The sequence below is a fragment of the Vipera berus genome (assembly GCF_964194415.1).
Source record: "Vipera berus genome assembly, chromosome: 3".
Taxonomy (NCBI): domain Eukaryota; kingdom Metazoa; phylum Chordata; class Lepidosauria; order Squamata; family Viperidae; genus Vipera; species Vipera berus.
Window position 1 is genome coordinate 193,014,223 of NC_138204.1, and position 22,341 is coordinate 193,036,563.

The 22,341-nt window shown below is 35.0% G+C and overlaps 1 protein-coding gene across 3 annotated transcripts in view; it reads right to left on the bottom strand.

Annotated features, from left to right (window-relative positions):
• The window catches only part of STK3 (serine/threonine kinase 3), a 118,284-nt gene that overhangs the window by 42,435 nt on the left and 53,508 nt on the right, over positions 1-22,341 (bottom strand). For all 3 annotated transcript variants that reach the window (XM_081322734.1, XM_081322736.1, XM_081322735.1), the window contains exons 7-10: positions 20,652-20,789; positions 18,315-18,440; positions 6,670-6,874; positions 3,771-3,946 (exon numbers count right to left, since the gene is read on the bottom strand). In XM_081322734.1, coding sequence (XP_081178860.1) covers positions 3,771-3,946; positions 6,670-6,874; positions 18,315-18,440; positions 20,652-20,789 — 645 coding nt within the window. The remainder of the gene's footprint in view (positions 1-3,770; positions 3,947-6,669; positions 6,875-18,314; positions 18,441-20,651; positions 20,790-22,341) is intronic.

Genomic DNA, 22,341 nt, shown 5'->3' on the forward strand with positions numbered 1-22,341 from the left:
TATAGTAATTGTATTTTAATATGTTTGCTGTATTTGGAAGTCACTCCAAAATTCTACTCCTTGTAACAGATGACTTTCTACCAAAAATAGAAAAAAATGATCCACCAAAATATATCTGTTTAAACAGTAAAATGATGATATGTGATCTACATGCTCATTATTTAATTTGAAACAATATGAGATCATATCTATATAGTGTTTAGCAAAGAAACATTTTATGCCCACAGGCACTAATGTAAAATACATTTACCTTTTCTAGCTTTTTACTTATCCTAACAAAAAAAAAAGAAACACATTGCATAGATACAGTTAAAATAATTACATTAGTGCTGGTGAAATTTTTAATAGCTAGTTTATTAGCTATTAGACCACTTCTAGCTATGCAAGTTTTATGTCTTAGATCCATTATTAAAACAATGATGCAAATAGAATAACTTGCATTATTACATCTTTTTCTAGCTAATGCCTGTTTTAAAACTATCTTGGATCTATTATCAAAACAATAATAGAAATACAAATAATAAATTGTCCATAGGATACATACAAGGCTTTAAAAGATACACAAAACCCAACTTCAAATAAAACAACATATACTAAACTGAATTTACAGAACATGATTGCTTCAGCTTTAGAATTGTGTAAGAAAAAAATATTAGTCTTTTACTTATGATCACAACTGAGCCCAAAATTTCTGTTGCTAAGCAAGACAGTTAAGTGAGTTTTGCCCCACTCTACGACCTTTCTTGTCACAGTTATTAAGTGAAGCACAGCTGCTGTTAAATTAGTAACACAGTTGTTAAGTGAATCTGGCTTCCCCATTGACTTTGCTTGTCAGAAGTTTGCAAACGTTGATCACATGACCCCAGGGCACTGCAACCATCATAAATATGAGTCACTTGCCAAGTGTCTCAATTTTTGATCATGTGACCATGGGGATGCTGCAATGATCAAGTGTGAAAAACAATCAAAAGTCAAGGTTGTCCTTAGTGCTGTCTGAGCTTCTGGCAGATGTTTCATTACCCAAACTCGGTAACATCATCAAAGATGTTGTAACTTCAGTCGCTAAACAAACAGCTGTAAGTCAAGGACTGCCTGGAATGCATTTCTTTTTAGTCCAAGGTTGCTGTGGTAGCATAACTGAAGCTCTGTTCCTTTGCACATGTTTGTGTTACTGAACCCACACACATAAAAGAGGCACAGCTTCAACTATATTACCATAATCCTTATTTGGACCGTTTTCACTCCTATTCCCACCCTATGGATGCTACTACTTTTTTTTTCTTTCTAGCCTCTGTACAATGAAAAGACAGACAATACTCTCTTAAATTATTGTTTATAAAGGTTACTAATGCATTTCAGAGTCTCATATGTTACCTTTTCCATGTTAAAACAGCTAAACCTTTTAGTATACATTAGGAACTAGGTAACTGGAAAGATCTGCAAAGCAAAATCTCCTGTTGATTGCAGTTATGACAAACTGCATAATTTAAATACTGTACATAAAGCCTTATTTATGGTGCTAACGGAAAGGAATAAATATTACTATCTCAGAGCAAGGTACACATTATTAAAAATGCTCTTTAGGTTCCTTCCATTCTGTCAAGAGTCTTTTAAGTTCTACATAAGTATATGGACAAAATGACTTTTACGAGAAAGATTCATTCAATGGCTTGATTAGAAGATATAAATTGCAATAAGCCTTATCCTGAACAATCAGATCTTTCAGAGATTCAATCATTTTTGACATAGTTCAATATAACATGGGAAATTGCATTATTAGAAAATCTCAACTGGAAAAAATGCTATACTTGCTGAGTGTTAAAATAAATAGCTTTCAATAAAAAAACCTATTCAAATTTGTTAGCATTATGATCAGAAGGGATTCCTGATACTCTGCAGGAAGGAGACTTAAATACTTAAGTTTATGCAGTGCTTTTTTTGTAAAAGAAAAAGGTGCTGGAGCTCACACATGTCATACAACCCGCCTTGCCTGCCCTACAAGGTTCCATCCAAAAAAGGTGCCGGAACTCCGTTCTGAGTGTTCTATGACAAAAAAAGCCCTGAGTTTGTGTATATTCTGACAATATTAAGTTCATGCAAGATTTTCAACATAGTTTACAGTTACTTTAAACAACTGTATTTAATTTAAATAAGAGTTGATTATATCTGACATAATTTTAATAGATGTTGTTTTCTTTTGTTTTGCTTGCATTTTGCTGAACCCGTAGTGACTACTGGTAAACAAAATCAATCTTCTCCCTCTCTTTATAATGGGACTGATACAAATTAATAATTTTAGAATGATCCTGAATATTAGTCTACTTTTCCAGTTTAAATTTAAATTGATATTCTATTTTCAAATATCCATTAAATGTTTTTTTATTGTATTTACTGATAAAAAACATATTAATCAGATCTCATTAGGGGGGAAATTGACAAAAGAGAAAGGGCAGAATTCTTACCTGTATTTTTTATAAAGTGCATAAAAAGTATATCAGCAATTTTTAAAAAATATATTTTTGAAGAAGTATAAAATATTTGCTCCACTGTTCTCTATTCATCAGCAAATGTTAGGTCATCGTTAAGGATGTACACAGCATCTAAGGTATTTTAATTTGGGAAATTAATCTAAATTCATGTACTTTTGAAGGAAAAAAAGCAAACTAAAATTACTAATGTTTTTCAAAATATGCTCACTAATTTAAAAAACCTTATAAAGTAATGGTTTTATTAACAACTATCCTTTCTGCAGTGAAGTGGAAATCTTATGAATGGCTTGAACTTTTATACGAGATTGACAATATACATAAAATACTTATTTAAAAATATGTCTATTATTTCTCCCTGGCAATCCAAAAGACCTAAAGTCATTGACAGTAATGACAACACTGAATATTCACAAATATCCTAACTTCCTAATGAGAGGTTAGATACATTAATTTCTTCAGTGAGGGAAAGAAAGAAACAGCTAGGATATAAGGAGGAGAAATAATACTATAATGTCTGGTTGAAATATTGTACTGTAAATTTTAATTATTTGTCAACTGTATTTTCCAGTTCAAAGTTGCATGTTAAACAATAAGACTGTATTCAATTGTGTCTTTCAACGTTATAAAGAGCTTTAACTCAGCAAAGGCTTTTAGGAATGGAAACTTTTTTAAAAAATGATAATTTATTCTGCAATACAACTTCCATACTTCTCCAGAAGTCCTACAATAATTAGGGGATAAAGTAAGATAATTACAATGAAGGGATCTCCAAATATCTCTTTCTTCTGTTTTCTGCACATGAAATAATTTCAAGGACTTTCTAATGTTTCATAGTAATTCAAAAATTGTTTCCTGATTCCAAGTTTAAAATCTTTGGATTGAAACAGGCTTTCTCCAGTGTAGGAAGAAATTATTCTAAATACACATACAGAGGAACTGTATTTTAGAGAATATGGGAATAAAGTATTACACTTAGTCCCAAATGTATGAGATTATCAGTTTAGACACAGGAAACCAAAGAGAAAGACCAGGCTACTTCTATTTGAAGATTTTAGTCTCCTATTACAGAAAGCAATATTCCATATGAATATATGCTATTACTGTATATTTAACACAGTGCATAATGTAATATGTGCTGAAGATATACAGCATATTCACATAATTCCCAACCAGAAAGAAAAAGATGAAAGTATATACTTGTATTCTGCAGAAATATTAAATCAACAATATCCACATAACATTCATCAACATTAGGAAAGCAAATGGTACATAAGAACTTACAAAATCAAAGTCACCATCCTGGGGAACTTTCCAGTTATCAGGGAAAACATTCTTTGATATGTGATAAGATTCATGTATATTCTGGTTGCTGTTTTCATGGGCCTTATTTTTGGAATCCTGTTTATCAAAATAGTCCATAAAGGAAGGTCGCTGAGCCTGTGGTGATGTAGCATTTCCTGTTTTGAAAATAAAAGTCAAAATATGAAGAGAAACCAGAGCTCAAAGTGATTGTGCTGGCTGAAAGTTATCATTAATTAATTTTAAAAGTATCAATGCATTTTTACTAGAAATTAAGATAACATGTTATAGTGACAATACAACCAGGTAGAAGACAATTAGAACAGAACCACACAAAATCATGTTGTAATTAAAGCACTATACAAATAAGTGAACTACAAGCAACTGATAACCAATTTATGCACTGAAGTTAAACTGAAATGTAATTCCTTTCTATTCAGCAAGTGACACCACCTAGTTGAACTAACAGTAAGTTAAAACTCAAGGAAATTTTTACTTATGAATAATTCTAAATTAATTTTTATAAAGGTGTATATTATTTCTCAATTTTTCAAGCTATTACTGATGACTAAACAAAAATTTGCTACATGAAGAGAAAATAATGACAATTCTTGAAATACCTTTTTTAAAAAAATATTACAATACTATACAACAGAAGTGCATGAAATCCCTTAATTAAATGTTCATAAAATGTTTAAGTTTCACATTAAAGGTTGATGTCTGACATTCGGAGTCTCACAATCATTTTCAGAATTGGCTCATTACTACTTTGGCTGAATTTTGGAGAAAAATATATTATCAGAATTAATTCCCAACTCAATAGTCACTTTCAGTGACTTACATTTGGAAGAAATAGATCAAAAATTTACAGCTCTTATTACAATAATACCAAGAGACCTATTAAGAATCCCTGCTTTCAAACTAAAATTACAGTAAAGCAAACAAACCAAATTTTTAATAAATGTATTAAGGTAGAATTATAGTAGGCGGGCAAAAAAGGAATTGGAACAGGAGTGATTTCAAACTCAAATTTCTGCTGGCTTCCTATTTACTTTGCTTGTGGGAGGCTTACAGGGAGAAAGTTGGCAGGGAAGCCAGCAAGAAGTCCAAAGCCAGAAGGCAAGTGGCTCTGTTGGGTGGGGAAATGTGCGACACTGTGTGGAGGGTACAGGTCAAGAATGGTACATGGGGGTGCACAAGAGGTGCTACATGGGTTGAGTAGGTTGGGGGTGCACAAAGAATGCATGGGGCAGTGCTGGGGCAGTGCTGGGCCAGTTGAGTGCCATGCAGTTCAGGGGTGGTGCACAGAAGGATGGCATGGGCTGGGAAGAGTAAGTGGGAATGACCAAGAGGTACTGCATGGTTGGGAAAGGCATGTAGGAGGGGCAAAATATGTGTGGGTGCACCAGAGGTGCCATACTGGTCAAAGGAGGCATACAGGGCAGCACAAATTGAGAAGTGTGCATGGGGCATGCAAGAGATGCTTGTGGGTTGGGGAAATACACTGGGGTGGGGAATGGCACAAATCAGGGTACTGTGCATGGGCTTAGTGACTTTTCGTTGTTAAGTCAAGGACTACCTAAGTTATCTTTTGATGAAAATAAAAATCCCTAGCATACTGTGAAAAATTAATAGAGCTGTGGGTCTAGTTGCCGTCTACCATTATGCATTTCACAAAACACATGTTTTGAAAAGGCTAGGTTTTAAACTTTATCTTATTTTAATATTGTATATAAAACTTAATGGGTTTATTCTAACAGTTTATATAAGAGCAATTTTATCACATGTGCTTCATCAGACATATGGTAAGATAACTATCAGATAGGATAATTCTGCTGCAATTTATACTTTTGAGAATCAAGCCATCCATTTCTACCTGAATCCCAGCAGAATAATCCTCCACACATTAATCAAAAGAATGAAATGTGTCACAAGAAATTATTGCTTAATTCAGCACCTAAAATCTTCTAATCTTCTTTTAATCTAAGCAAATCCATTCAGAAATTTCCAATGAATAAGATGCTATATATTAAGGTAGACTGAAGACAAGAAGCATGTTTAAAAAAAATAGAATCCTGCAGACAATTAAATCAACTCAAACAACTAAAAGATATTATTCAAGAGTGTTTTCAAACATACTTATTACTATTCCATTATAACTTTTGGTTATAAGATTATATGTGTAGTTAAATTTAGGCTGAGTTTTTAAATGGGGTTTTATATTTTTTCAGGGATTAAATTTAATTATTTTAACTGTTTTTAACTTTTGTATTGTATTAATGTTTTTAAATACTTTGTAAACTGCCCTGAGTCCTACGGGAAAAGGGCGGTATATAAATTCAATAAACTTAAACTTATCCCAAATGGGATAATAGCTGAATGATGTACCGCATTGTATATATACATTTAAAATGACCTTAATTTAAAACATTCTATAATTGTACCACACGTTGTCATTTTTCCATTTATTCTACACTAAATTGTTGCATTACCAGCTTGAATAAAACACTAACAGTTGAAAACATAGATTTCCATAACACAACATAAAGCATACAAAGGAATTACAACTCCAAAGATGGAAATTCAGGGATCCTGAACTGCCTTCCAGAAGAAATCCACATATTGGTGGATTTCATTGTTTTGTTTTGTTTTGGTAGCTCAAGTGAACAAACCATTGGAAAGCAGTTGCCTGGGAAAAATTTAAAAATTTAATATGCAGATTAATCTAAATTTGTACAAATCACATAAATGCAGTTAGTAGCTATATTAGCCGAGATGTACTGGTCTTAATTCTAACATTTCATTGAATTAAATTGAGTATTCACTGCTTACATGGCTGAAATAAAAAGCATTTCTTTTTCAAAAGAAAAATGAAACGTACTTTTCATGGTTCCATCTTCATCTTCATCATCATCATCATCATCATCACTGTTTATTACCATCGTCCCCAAATCCGACTCCAGCATGGTGCTGTTATGTTCAATCATGGTCTGAGCACTGTCACTCATTGTACTTGTGGCCCTCATTGTACCGGCACTATCAGATGTAGTCTTCACCATGGTGTGGGAATCGAGCTCATCTTCATCCTGCAAACAAAAAAAAGAAATTACCTTCAAAAACATGCTGATGATAAGAACACTAGCCTTGAGAGGACCAGGGCACTGCAAAGCATTTGAAAGAGTACTTTATAAAACATATTGCTACAAGGAAAACACACCTAAAAGCAGTAGAGACATTCCCTAGAAGGGCCAGCACCAGATGTTCAAGGAATTTTCCCAAGCTGTGTCCTTTTCTCATAACAGCCACACAAAGTCTTTCTACAGGCCACCACTCCCTAAATACTTTGGGAAGGAATGTATTGTCCATATGAAGATACTTTGCAAGCCTCCACCACCTTTCAATGTAATATGCTGGAATAAATAGTTTTAAGATTCTATTCCTTGTAAATTTGGGGGGGGGAGGAATGTTCTTTCTTATGTTGATGTTTTTAATCTTATAAGCTATGCAGAGTTGCTTGATGAATAGGCAGTCTTAAAAACTGAAGAGGTAATATTTTATTTTATTATTTTTCATTAAATAGTAATAAAAATAAAAGTAACAAATCTCACTGAATATAACATACTGAAATGCCTAAGACTTAAATTTAGTTGCTTGCTCTCAAAATGTACACATACATAACACACATTTAAACATACTATATACAACATATGTATAAACCTACACCCTTACATATAAGTAACATATAAATATTAATCACTGTCCATCTTGAATACATAACGGAAGGAGGAAGCTTTAGAGTTCACAAGGTTAATACTGTATGGAACAAAACGGTGAGTGAATCTGGATGCTCTGCTTTGGATACCACGAAGCTTCCTCCCAGAAGGTAACAAAGAAAGTTTTGTAAGCTGCCAAGAGTTTTAAAGGTTTGGCACCATATAATAAGGATAACAAAAACTTGATTTTTTTCCACTCCAAAAAAGAATTTTATTTTTGGATTGAACCATTTTTAGTCATGCCTAAAGATCTAGCTGAATCAATTAATACTTGCTAATATGAAACTATTCTCTCATTTATTTTAATGGGTCAACACGACTAAGACTGGGTCCAGTCCAGTTTGTGCTCATTTTATTGCTCACTGTACCAAGTTAATCCAAAGTATCTTTGGAAACATCCTTTAGTAACACTAAAGCAGACATGTCAAACACAAGGCCCGGGGGCCGGATCCGGCCCGCAAAGTGGTTTCATGTGGCCCACGAAGCCATCCTGGAAACAGTGAGGGAACGGCCCCCACTGCCTTGGCCCTGGCCCAGAGACCCTCCTTCTGCCACAGACCCTCAGATCTGTCCCACTCCTGCCCAGGTTCCCATAGGCACCCTTGATGCGAACGATGTACAGCTGGCCATGCCCACCCAGTAGGTCATACGCACTCTAGCCACGCCCGCCCAGTAGGCCACACCCACCCAGGCCATACCCACCTGGCCCCCTGAGGGCAACCGCAATGCTGATGCGGCCCTCAATGAAATTGAGTTTGACATCCCTGCACTAAAGCATATACTTCTACAAAGCCATAGCAGAAACTCAAAAACATGGAAAACTGATATACAAATCTGTTTTAAATCATATTATGGGGTCATTAGTATGATTCCATTTATTAGCATTCCAGGACCTCGGGCAACTAAATTTTCCAGCTCTACTGCTTCAGAGTCTTTGAACCAAACACTATTAAGGACTGAATCTGGAACTTTCTCCATGAAAATGACTTATTCCAACAGTCATTTTTTCTTTTTTTTCTTTTCTTTTCCCCCCCTATGGAATAGCCATAAGGTTATAGTGGACAAGTACTCAGTAAATTTAAACTTTTTTTTTCAAAAATCCATCTCAACTGGCAAGGCAACTTCTCTCGTTTGTATACAAAGCATTTGTTAAAGTCATGATAAAAGGGGCAAGAAGAAAACCTGCTGATGCTTTGTAGAAAAGTATCTGCTAAGCAGATGCTTCAGGACTGTGGAACAGAGTTAATTCCAGCAAAGAATACAAAAGCATTTCCAATCAGTGGCAGTAATGTGCCAAGAATGTAAAACAGACAACTGATGATAATCCAGATCATGAATCATAAAACCCATATGGAATAGAAGCATTCAAAAACATTATTAGGAAATCCTACTCTCTTTCTGAAGTCAGATGTAGAGGATATGCACAAAATCTAAGCTATTTAAGGACTAACATGCCTTAAGTGCTTTTACAAGGGCACATTCTACTGTCCACAAAAAAACATCAGAATGTAGAAGAGCTGCTTGTATAAAACCTTTCAACTAAGTGTCTAATTTTAGATGAGTCAACTAAAAAGAAAATTCCTGACTTCAGTTTGCTTTGGCGGTCAAATGAGATCAACCAAGTACGCTTCCAAAACCTAGTCTGACATCAGCAAGTTTACAAAATGGCCTGCATGTTTCAATAACTAATAGGAAAGGATCAAATATTAATGAATGCCATGCATCCCATCATGAGAAACATTCTTTAGTTCTTGGAGGCAAGGAGGAATCATCTTAGGAAATACTATGTCAGATGATACCCATAGAATATTTTAAATTATCATTTATGAGGGTAAGACAAATCCTGCTTAAAAATAGAATGACACTGGTCTTTTACGGATTTTTTTTTCTTCTTCAACACTGTTTTCCATCTGACGCCCTGCTTCTTCCTTCTTCTTTTTCCCTGTCCTAATGAGATATAAATACTGCTTTTATTTTCATACATTAGATTATGTCCAGTGATAACTTTGAGGTGGCAGTAAACATACCTATGTAAGAGAAGATATTTATTTCAAAGAATTCTGTCTATATAACACAACTAACTGCTTCCAAAGAGTTGCTTCCAAGCACTGGGAACTATATTTGAACAGAGTATTGTGCTGTTTGGGGCACGTCATAATAAGCAAGCTAAAGCAGCAAAAACTGAATGCTTTACTTCACATGAGCAGAAGATTTGTCTATGTAAAGTTTCAACTGGATACAATCCAATAAATAATCCAAGTGCCTTAGAGGGAGTCATAAAATTACTGCATTTTAAATAAAAGATAAACCAAATAACACATAACGAATGATACTTCTTTTAAAACAGACACCTAGAACTACAATTCTATGCATGATGCACTTATAAAGCATTTAAATTTCATTTTACACACATAGGTGTGATGTCTGTCTATATCTGTAGACAAGCATATTTATTAGCTGAAACACCTCATTTTTTACACTGAAGAGTATCAAGAACATTTTACCTCATTCATATTTATAGTTATTTAATTAACATAATCTAAAACTCTGGATCAGAAATGCATCTGTACAAAATATTTGCACTGACAAATGAATGGAAGCATCCCTGAAAAAGATTTGTAGTTTATTTATAATATGTTAGTTGCATGTAATGTTAACATTCTAATTCTGAAGTTGCATTAACTGAACAATTAATTTCTTTTTGAATGTCAGCCACTGACTCCAAATGTGAAATCAATTTGAATTCATATATAATTTGAACACTGACAATCTGTTAATTGAGAAATCATTTCCATTAATTTTATTTTCTAGAAAATAAAAATTTTCAAAATTTTCATTTGAGACTTCCAGCTATTTGAAGTCAAGAAGGTACGGTTTACATCTTCTTGAGTATTCCAAATACCTATACATTTCTTCTGTATTTTGCTAATAGTTTCTGCCTTCAATTCATTTTTTCCTAGAATAAAAAGTCATGATTTTTCTGTGTTTGCTATTTCTCTTATGAATGTTTTTAACCCACATTTTCTGTCCATTCTCTTTTCTAGTCTTAATCATCATTTCCAAAATTCATTGCTATAATATTGCATGTCACCCTGTCTCTATAAAACATTTTCTAAAGAGAATAGATTTTTTTATTTCTTTTAATTATTTTATAAAATGTCATATGTAAATATGTCAAACTATTGTCGTAAATGTTTATTTTATATAATTAATTGGATTTTGATTCAATGGTACACTTCTACTCTACCATTTTCAACAAGAAATGAAGAAAGTACTTAAAATCTAAAATACTTCCTTCATAAACAAAAGCTTTAATAAAACTGGAATTATCAGATTATGAGAAGCCTCCACTAGTTTGCAAGAAATTATCTTAAAACATTAATACACTTCCTTAAAGTTCCTCTAAATTAAATTAGAGGTAAAATTGTAATGAATTATTGTTATTTAACTGCAAAAGCTTATTTTTTTCTCAAACTTCACCACATATATGTGGTAGATTAAATTCTAAACTTTTGCTGAGTAAATGGAAGAGGATTCTATCTACTGAAGAATGTGCTCACATAAGTACAACCATGTTTATTTGACAATACATAAATGATGACTAATTCTAAAAATTCTATTTAATATTTAGGAGGTTTAATGGATTGCATTTAATAAATCTTTTCAGAACATGCCAAACTCTAATTTTATGGGTTTTTTTGCTGAGTTATGAAAATATCCAAACAGAGGAACAATAGGTTACTCGGTAAAACAAAGTTTTGTTTTATGAATGTATGAGAATATAGTGGATACTTTTAAATAGCAGATGGCAATCTAATTAGCAACTTATCAATGTTATACATACATTCAGTGATAAACAACAGATAGCGTAATCTATGTATCATTTTCTCAAACAATATACTATTGTATAATCTTTATTATCATATACATTTGCTAAATCCTCTATTATTTATAGACACAAAACTGCATTTTAAAAAATACAGTATTCCTTACTGTGCAGCCTCCAACATGACATTCAAAGAACAAGAGGTACATAATGGCAACCAAACAGAAGTGGCACACCCTTGACCTAGAGAATTTCTCAATTGTTTAGTATCTTCTTTACAACTTTTAACATCTACTGGGGGGGGGGGAGTTTTACAGATTTTCTTAAGAAATGTTTACAGAAAACATGGTATCTTTTTTTAGCCAGTTAGAAGACCTCAATCACTGTCTAGACTCTAGACATAAGAAAGAAGTGTATCCAGGCAGCAGCATACACGGTGAGATCATATGAAATGTCTGATGAAAGCAGTACTGCAAGATAAACACCTCTCCCCCTCCCTCTCTCTCTCTCTCTCTCTCTCTCTCTCTCTCTCTCTCTCTCCCTCCCTCCCTCCCTCCCTCCCTCTCCCTCTCTCTCTCTCTCTTTGTATTTGCATTGTGGCTTTACACACATGTCCCAAAGAGAGAGTTTGGTGGTGATGACAATGTAATACTACTTTCAATTTGAGAGAAAGCAGCAGAAACCCAGGTAAGAATCTAAATCTCAATCCAAGCAAAAATGAATTATGTGTGCTGAATTGATACCAGGGCTGGTCTAAACATATAAAACCATTTCCTTCTTTTTGGTAATAGTTCACTCATTAATGGTTCAAACACTGCTCCAGGAAAATCAGACAGCAGAACAGTTAGAACCACCATCTCAATCTTCATTACAGGTAATCTTTACTTAGTGACCACAACTGGGACCAGCAATGTTATTGCTGCACATGTATATGACATGACTGCAATGTGCATATGACCTCACTTCCCAGTCATTAAGTGAATCACTTGCAACAGCGCTTCAGCGTATTCCATTAATTCTGATTGCCAGAAGCCAGTTGAGAAGGACGTAAATGACAAACACATGGCTGCACACCAGTTATAAATGTGCATCATTTCTGAAGCATTGAAATGGGGAAATCACATTATTGTGAGACACTGCAACAGTCATCAATGCAAGAATTAGTCACAACTGTTTAACTGTCGTAACTTCGAACGATTGCTAAATGAGGCAGTTGATAAGCAAGGCCTATCTGTAACATACTAGCTGCATCAAGAAAGTAAGATCCGGGTCTTTACTAATTCCCATGTGCAAAACTGTACTGTTCTTCATGAGAAAACTGTGCCTTAAGAGGGCTTAGAGACTGAGAGTAGTTTAAAAAGGGTAATAAGCATTCTCTATTTTTCACTATTTTTCTAATTTCTTTCTAAGGGCAAATAAAAACATTATTTCTTTCTTTTGTTGTTAGTTGCAAAGCCGTGTTCAACCCATCGCAACCCCATGGACAATGTTCCTCCAGGCCTTCCTGTCCTCTACCATCTTCTGGAGTCCACTTAGGCTCACGCCTACTACTTCAGTGATTCCATCCAGCCACCTCATTCTCTGTCGTCCCGTTCTTCTCTTGCCCTCAACCTTTCCCAGCATTAGGCTCTTCTCCAGTGAGTCCTTCCTCCTTGTTAGGTGGCCAAAGTTTTTGAGTTTCAACTTCAGGATCTGGCCTTCTAAACAGCAGTCAGGGTTGATCTCCTCTAGGACTGACTGGTTTGATCACCTTGCAGTACAAGGGACTCACAGGAGTCTTCTCCAGCACCATAGTTCAAAGGCTTCAATTCTTTGGCGCTCAGCCTTTCTTATGGTCCAACTTTCACAGCCATACATTGCAACTGGGAAGACCATAGCCTTGACTATATGCACTTTTGTTGGCAAGGGTGATGCCTCTGCTTTTTAGTGTGCTGTCTAGATTTTCCATGGCTTTCTTCCCCAGGAGCAAGCGTCTTTTAATTTCTTGGCTGCAGTCCCCGTCTGCGGTGATCTTGGAGGCCAGGAAAATAAAATCTGTGACTACCTCCATTTCTTCCCCATCTATTTGCCACAAATTGAGAGGGCCGGATGCCATGATCTTGGTTTTCTTAATGTTTAGTTTCAACCCAACTTTTGCACTCTCCTTCTTCACTCGTAACAAGAGGCTCTTTAGTTCTTCTTCACTTTCTGCCATTAGAGTGGTATCATCTGCATATCTTAGGTTGTTGATATTTCTTCCAGCAATCTTAATTCCAACTTTTGATTCATCTAGCCCTGCCTTTCTCATGATGTGCTCTGCATATAAGTTAAACAGGCAGGGTTAAACAGTCTTTCTTATTAAACTTTAAAAAGTGTTTAGCTACAGCTACATAAACTCTGCTACATAGCTAGCACCAGGGGAAAATCAGTTTTGTACAGAAATTATCCTGTGGAATTAGCTGGATTAAGAAACTTTCTCTTTGAAACGAAATTGGCTTTACCTTTGTTCAGTTTTAAGAGGTTTCTCCCCGTTTATTTTGGTCCAGTAGATTGGGCATGCCAAGGAATGTCACCTGACAGGGACTAGGAAATGTGCCTTCTCTGCCCTATCCACCACCCCTGGAAAAGGAGCCTTGGTGGAGCAGTGGGCTAATGCCTCCTTAAGTAACACCAGCTGCCTGCAATTAGTGCAGGTTCGCGTCCCACCAGGCTCAAGGTTGCCTCAGCCTTCCATCCTTCCGAGGTAGGTAAAATGAGGACCCAGATTGTTGGGGGCAATAAGCTGACTTTGTAATAATGCCACTTGGGGGGCCCAAAAGCCCTAATAAGCAGGCATATACATAGAATGAAGGCTACTGCTAAGCTTGTAAGCGGCCCTGAGTCTTCGGAGAAGGGCGGGATATAAATGGGATTAAAATAAAATAAAAAATTCAGGATGACCCCAACCCTTTTTTTGTAAGGGCTTGAAGGCCTGAGGCTCCAAAAGTATGAAAGGCCTTGTTTCCTGGCTATGTTGACATCTATGATGATACATTTTCTCAGCTACCATATATATTTAATTTTATACTATGTTTTAACTGTTTTTAATTGTTTTATGATTGTTCACTGCCCAGTCACTTGTTTGAGATGGACAGCTATAGAAATTGAATAAATTTTGTTGCTGAAATTTAATTCTTAATTTTATCAATGATATTTTTCTCTTAATTTATTTGAATTTTTTTTAGTTTTAAAGTTACACTATTAAATGCAATTTACCTTCTAAGGTACCATTTCTACTAGATACATTTTATTAGAACAGAGCAAGCCTTTTCTGAACAACTCAGAGAAATTTAACTATTTCTTTGTATCCTTGCAATTATGAAAGAGAAAATGTGCACTAGAGGGCAGCAAAGACAGTTGAGTAGATTACAATGTTCAACTTTTGAAACTTGTACAAGAACAAAACCTTGTTCAACACAAATCACTGTCATTAAAAAATAATGCAAACATAGTTACTGCAGCATTTCAATGAACTTCCTTAGTAGCTATATGAATATATATACAAGTCTGCATAATGCAGAAGAACTAAATCAGCAGACTCTAAAAGAATCCAATTATTGATTATTTGAGTAATACATACATTATTTCTAATGATTCCAATAAAACTACACTAAGGACCATGTATCAATCAGCTACTTTACATGTTAGATGCATTTCTATTGTCCCAGAGGAGAAACTTAATTTTTTAAAGTTCTCTTTTTTAACTCCCTCAGTTGTTGATGTTGCTTTTAATAGTGTCTGCTATTTAGGGACATAAAGTTGAAGAAATCAATCACATGGCAGAAAGTATACTACACAGAAAAGATCACTGTATTTTTTTTTTGTCAAATATTATAAAAATGTATAACCTGAAATTTATTAACTTGAAGTGTTTTAAGTAATACTCTGATAATTTACATAAACATAATTTATATGATCCAGTAAATTTTGATTATTATTAGTCAAATGATCCATAGAAATAAATATTTTGACATGTTTTTGAAGGCTGCCAGGCAACAAATTCCTTTATATTTCCATAATACAGCTGTCCAACATCAGAATCAAATTTTCATCATACTTCAAAAATGCATAAGAGATGTTTAGTAATATGTGTAATAATGCTTACTCTAACATTTAACATTCATGGAGACCTTCTGTTGGTTATGCAGCTTGCAGTTTTTGTATAATTTTTTTTTAAAAAAATCTATAAAATTACTACAGCTCCTATTAAAATATATCAATTTGCCAGAACATATCCTCATCAGATCAATTATTTCGGTAACATGCCTAACTAAGCTGTAAGTTTTTTTGGATTGTATCCAGCTCAGCTTTAAATGGAAAGAAACTGGTACTTGATTATGAGAGATTCAAACACTACAAGTATCTTATTCAAGCTTTCAAAACGATCATTTTTAATTATTATAGCCATTTTACTTTAATAAACATCTACACTTCAAAAATTCTAATTGCTTATGTAAATAAAGTAAATTAAATATCCTAAACTGTATATGTCACCTGACATCCAGCAACCCTGAGCAATTATAAATGACTTAAAATATTTTTAAAAGACAATAAAAACAAGAAACATGGGAAAGACAGAGATGGGAGAATACCAAAGAAAACAACCTAGGAGACTTCACTTATCCTCACCAAAGACCTGGGCAAAAAGCCAAATCTTCACGCCCTTTTGAAATACCAACAGGGTGGGGACCATTTGGACTTCAGAGGGAACTTAATTCCAGACAACAGCCACCACAACAAAGGAGAGCATGATATCAGGATCCCAATAGATGACACTGCTTAGTTGAAAGAATTCAGAACACATCAACCCTGTCAGATTGAATTGGACAGACAGATACTATAGGACAGGGGTAGGCAACCTTGGCTCTTTTATGACTCGTGGACTTCAACTCCCAGAATTCCTGAGCCAGCATGGCTCAGCTTGGAAACCTCTCCCTTTCCCCTCAGCATGGCTGGCTCAGAAATTCTGGGAGTTGAAGACCACGAGTCATAAAAGAGCCTAGGTTGCCTACCGCTGCTATAGGAGATAGGCAGTCGCTCAAGAAATCAGATCCTGCACCATATTTCAGAGTCTTTAAGAGTCACTTAGACTCTTAGACTTTAAGAATCATTTTTAATTAATCCACTCCTTAAATCAAGAGCATCTCCTTTGAGGCACACACAAAAGCCTGTTTTAATTAGTAACAGGGGTGCTGTGTTTTTATGAAGTCCAAGGAACAGTAAGGAAACCTATTCTACGTTTATTTACAAGTTGAAAAATAACATTAATTTAGGGGTCTTTTTGTTATATGCGTGTCTTTAAAAGTATTTAAATCAAAACTAATTTTAATAACTTTCTAACCAGTTTGTAAAAGTTACAGCTTCTTGTCGCATGTCTAGTAAGAGAGATTAGAATAAGAATTTTTATTTTATCAATGCTGCAGGCCAACATAATGCCACACCTTTCACCTTTGATAATTATGCTGCTTTTCCTATTATTGAGAAATCTTCATCAGGTAGAAAGGAAGATTGTTAGTACTCTGTAGGCAGATAGCAAAATTAAACTAATTTTCTAATGCAAATATTTTGAGTCATATCTTGCTAAATCAGCATCTTATTGTAAAATATATTGCTGATATATTCCATTACATCTAACATATATTCAACCCGATGTATCTGGCAATGTTATTTTGTTTCTAACATGTTCCTAAAAAATGTACCACTATAGTCTTTTAAAAAGAAAGAAAGAAAGAAAGAAAGAAAGAAAGAAAGAAAGGAAGGAAGGAAGGAAGGAAGGAAGGAAGGAAGGAAGGAAGGAAGGAAGGAAGGAAGAAAGAAAGAAAGAAAGAAAGGAAGGAAGGAAGGAAGGAAGAAAAAAGAAAGAAAGAAAGAAAGAAAGAAAGAAAGAAAGAAAGAAAGAAAGTTCACAAAATCAACCATATCAGAATTATTAGAATATCTAATTAGTCACTAAAAGTTTGTACACTTTTATTATTATTTTTCCTAGAAATTCTAGTCCTAATGTACTCAAATCTTGGAGTTACAACCGTTCATATAGAGACCATTCAAAATTACAACAGCACTGAGAAAAGTGACTTACGACCAGGCCTTACACTTACAAGTGACTCAGCATCCCCACAGTTCTGCAATCAAAATTTGGGTGCTAGGAAAGCAGCCTGTACTTTTGATGGTTACAGCATCCTGGATCAGGGGATCGCCATTTGCTCCCTTCTCAGCCAGCTTCCAACAAGCAAAATCAATGAGAGGAAGCCAGATTTGCTTAACGACTGCATGACTCATTTAAGAATTGCAGCAATTTACTTAATAACTGTGGCAAAAAAAGGTTGCAAAATCAGATTTGACACATTTAACAACTGAGCAACAGAAATTCTGGTCCCAACTGTGGTCCTAAGAACTACCTATATAACCTTCTCCCCAAGTATTTCATGAAAGATTCCTGTGAACCCCTAGAATGCTGCTTCAAATCATTATTGAGCTACATGGATGAATACTATGGAAGCAGAACTTTATAATTTGACGTGTGGCAAAATATAGCCCTATTTAGAGAGAGGGCACTTTGGATCTTTGCATTCATTCAACTGTCTTTAGCAGATGCTCCCATAGAATATATTCTCCCATACATTCAGAGATCAGCTAAGAAATTGGTAACAATGTTTTTTTAAAAGGAACTGAAAATCTTTGTTCATGTGCTACTTAAATTCTACACACACAAACAAAATTATATCAATTTTAAAAACCAAGAGAACGTTTTTGTCACAAACTGCTTTTGGAACTGGGGATTGTCAAGGAGGAAGGAAACTCAGAAAAAAATGTGACAGCATCCTTCTCAATCAGAACTATATTACTTAAATATGTTGATAATTTAACAAGCCAAACGTAATTTGAAAACTTAATTAAATTTTCACACACCGAGTTTTCATCCTCTTCTTCCAGTTCCCTCTGTTGTTCTTCATGCTTTTTGGTCTTAATTTCCATAGCTTCAGTAATCAGGTCTCTCAGAATTGAGACTTGCTTGGCATTTTTAATAAAAGGATGCTAGAAAATAAACGCATACATTTATACAACATGGAGCCTACAGACAATCTGTATTCACAATATAAATAAAGTAACATGTTAGAACAACATGCCAATCAACTTCACAGACCAGCAGGAGAGAGCATTTCCCTTTGGACAGCAATTAAAATCTGGAATAAGACAGCATAAGATCTGTTTAACTGCTTTACAACTAAATAGGATTTTCTTTTTTGTTTGTTTAGGTAAACAGCAAACCATGAGAAGAATGTTACAACAAAACACAACTGCTTTACAGTTAAGGATATAATTGTCCAAAGGAAATGTGAATTAAGTGGTAAATAAACAAATAGAAGATAGCCTGACATAGAAAAATAAACTTTATAATGCATTCAGTTATATCATTTTAATTCATTTTAACAAGCTGACAATGCAAATTAGCAGTCATAAGCAGAGCAGCCACTATAGCATGAGAAACCTGTATTCTAACAAAATACAAGTCACTGAGTTATTGGCAATGATGAAATATAAATGAAGCAAAATTAAAATCATCGGATGGGCAGTTGAAATACAACAAAAACAAATTTATTTTTTAAAAAACGTCCATCCTCTCTATCAGTACTGTGAATTTGGCCCTTATTAGAGCATATCCCTAGGAACAGTTGGTGGTGAAGGATGTTGAGAACTGAAGCTCAGCAACATCTGGAGTTTCACAGGATACCTACCCTAAAAATCATTACTCATTTCCTGCACACAGCACTGATACCCTCCCACAAGACTGTGCACGAGTTCCAGAGATGCAAGCTTCTTTACAGTTGTGAATATAAAATATGGAAAGTGGTCTTTTTCGCTCATATTATATAGTCAATACTTTGTGATTGCCAAATTAAATGTTGCTGTGTATTAGGGGTCATGACATCAGAGAAAAAATGAATTTGCCCAAGTTTAACAACAGTAAAATGCTCTTTTTGTTCCTGTACTGTCCAGAGACTGAAATCTTTTTTTGTTGATTTTCCACTTAATGCACACATCCATTATAACAAAGAACTGTTATATAGATCACAGGTGCCCAGCCTGTGGGCCACATACCACTACTGGGCTATGGGCTATGGGCTATTAGCCACCGGGCTGTGTGAATGGCTGGCCTGTGCACATGTGCGTGCACACGCGCGCACAGCCCCACTTGCACGATCAATGCCACAAGCATTGTGGGCATTCACAGCCCCATTCATGCAAGCATTGCTGTGAGAGTCAAGGGTGTTTACAGTTCAACTTGTGTGAGCATCCTCCTGGGTGTTCATGGCCCCATTTGTGCAAGCATTGCAGGCATTCGTGGTCCCACTTGCGCAAGCGTCATTGCGGGCTCTCACAGCCCTACTCGCACAATAGATGTTCATGCTCATGCACATGCATTCACCCGCACACACAAAACCATCCCTTCTTTCCCCCACTCCCTCACCGCTCCAGGCCACCAACCCTGAAAGATTGGGGAACTCTGATATAGATAACATTTCTGTACAATAATTACATTCTTTTGTAACATTATAATTGCTACCAGGGCTAGTGTGGACCAAAAAAAAAAAATCACCAAAAAATGAGGGGCTTTTGAAATCATTTCTCTTGATTTCCCAAAAGAAAAAGATTACAGAGCAAAGTCTTAAAAGAATTATAACTAGATAAAATATACAAATAAAAATTAGCACAAAGAACAAATATCTGTTTATTATGCAATATAAAAAATGTAAACTAAAAAGAAAGGCAAAACGGAAGGATGAAAAGAAGAAACAATGAGAATGAAAAGGGTTGGATAATTCATATCCAAATGTTCTGACTAGTGAAAATTGTTCAAAAAATTACTGTTTGGAGCAGGAAACAGCACCGACCACTGACTGCAGTAATATTGACTGCAGAGATAGCATTACGGTAAATGTAACATGTTCAAAACAACATGTTTGAATACCATATAGGTGGAGAACTCCGGGCAAATCAAAAGGATTCCTCAGATCTGCTTTTCTGAAACAATCAACCACTTGCTTACCAAGCAGTTCAAGAAACTAATTACAGTGAACCCCTATTACTCATGGGGAAACTCTGAACAATTTTCTGTCAGCTATTAAGTAGAAAAAAAGTAATTCAGTGGGGGTGAACGTGGAGGTTTTCATCTTATTGAGCACACATGCAAACTTTCCCAGGCTAATAGCTACTTTTAAAAAAATAACTGCATACAGTACTGACCTGTAGAAGGTGAGTTGCAGTAGCTCTTTGCTCAGGATTCTTCACTAAACATTTCTTCACAAAGTCAGTGAATTCATCAGACCAAAGCTCTGGCTTCCGGAATGTTGGAGGGGGATTTGTGGGAATCATAAAAATTGCCTGGAAAGGGGGGGATATATATATTTATTAAATAAATAAACAAACAAGAGAGTCATTATTTCAATAATAGAAGTAAAAAGTGCTTCAGGACCCAGCTTCCCTTACTATGTTCGGTGCAGATAATACAATGCTAGATCTCACTAGAATTGTGGAAATGATGGTAACTACATTTTTGCAAAAAAAGCATCCATTAACATTTTACACTTTGAAATTACACCGTGTGTCATATCATTTCTCCAAGTCAATTCAAATATTCTAATATTTATTTTTCTTGAATATGTCATAGATACTATTTACCTTCAGAGAAAGCTGGCAACTAAGTTCTTCATCACATGTAAAAAGATTAATCTCTGCTATAACTATTTTTTTTACAGTTATACAGAAGGATACCTTGATTTGATAAATGATACCATTTATTCTCTTTAAATGTTGTATCTCCAAATTTATTTTTTACTGGTCTAAATTAATGTTAAACAATATTGAAGATATATTTTTGCTTCTAACCTTGACAATTACCAGTTTTTGAATTCAGATTCAGTAAATTACATTATCTTCAACTTAACAAAGGAAATTTATAATAGCTTTCAGAAGTCCATAAGAAAAAGTTGTCTTAAATACCATTTTTATAGCATTGTCATCACAAAATAAGCTTGGTCTATATAATAATTAACACTTCTCTATGTGTTATAATGTGTGTTATAATGGCACACCCCATGCTACACATCAATACTACTACAGTTGTAACCAAAAAGTCATTTTATTCACTGGTTTCATACTGCTACTTGACAATTTGTCTTATCAGTTAATGCAACAAGAAGACAATAGTATGAATCCCCCCTCCCATCCCATTCCTGTAATTAGTCACCACAGAATTAATCACAACGACCACCACTCCTAACGTTCACAGTCCAGCTTTATACATCCAAAATTTAAAACTTTCAGTACCTGGCAGTTTCTGCATAGAAAAGCAGCATATTCAATACTTTGTACCATATTACTAAAAATAACCTATAATAATTCAACAGTACAGTCAAATAATATTGTAGGATTTCTCAAAACTATTTTCAGTTGCTTATCTGAACAACATCTTCATGAAGCAGTACTGTATATAAATACATGTATAGTCAGACAAAAGACAACTCTAGTAGAAAGCATAAGGAATAACAAAGTGTCTTTACCACAGGAGAAAATTACAGGCTCAGTGGAAGGCAGAGTTAAACTGAAAGGTTGTTTGGATAGAACTATCACATCTGAGCGCCAAAGAATTGAGGCCTTTGAACTGTGGTGCTGGAGAAGACTCCTGTGAGTCCCTTGGACTGCAAGGCGATCAAACCGGTCAGTCCTAGAGGATATCAACCCCGACTGCTCTTTAGAAGGCCAGATCATGAAGTTGAAGCTCAAATACTTCGGCCACCTAATGAGAAGGAAGGACTCACTGGAGAAGAGCCTAATGCTGGGAAAGATTGAGGGCAAGAGAAGAACGGGACGACAGAGAATGAGGTGGCTGGATGGAGTCACTGAAGCTGTAGGTGTGAGCTTAAATGGACTCCAG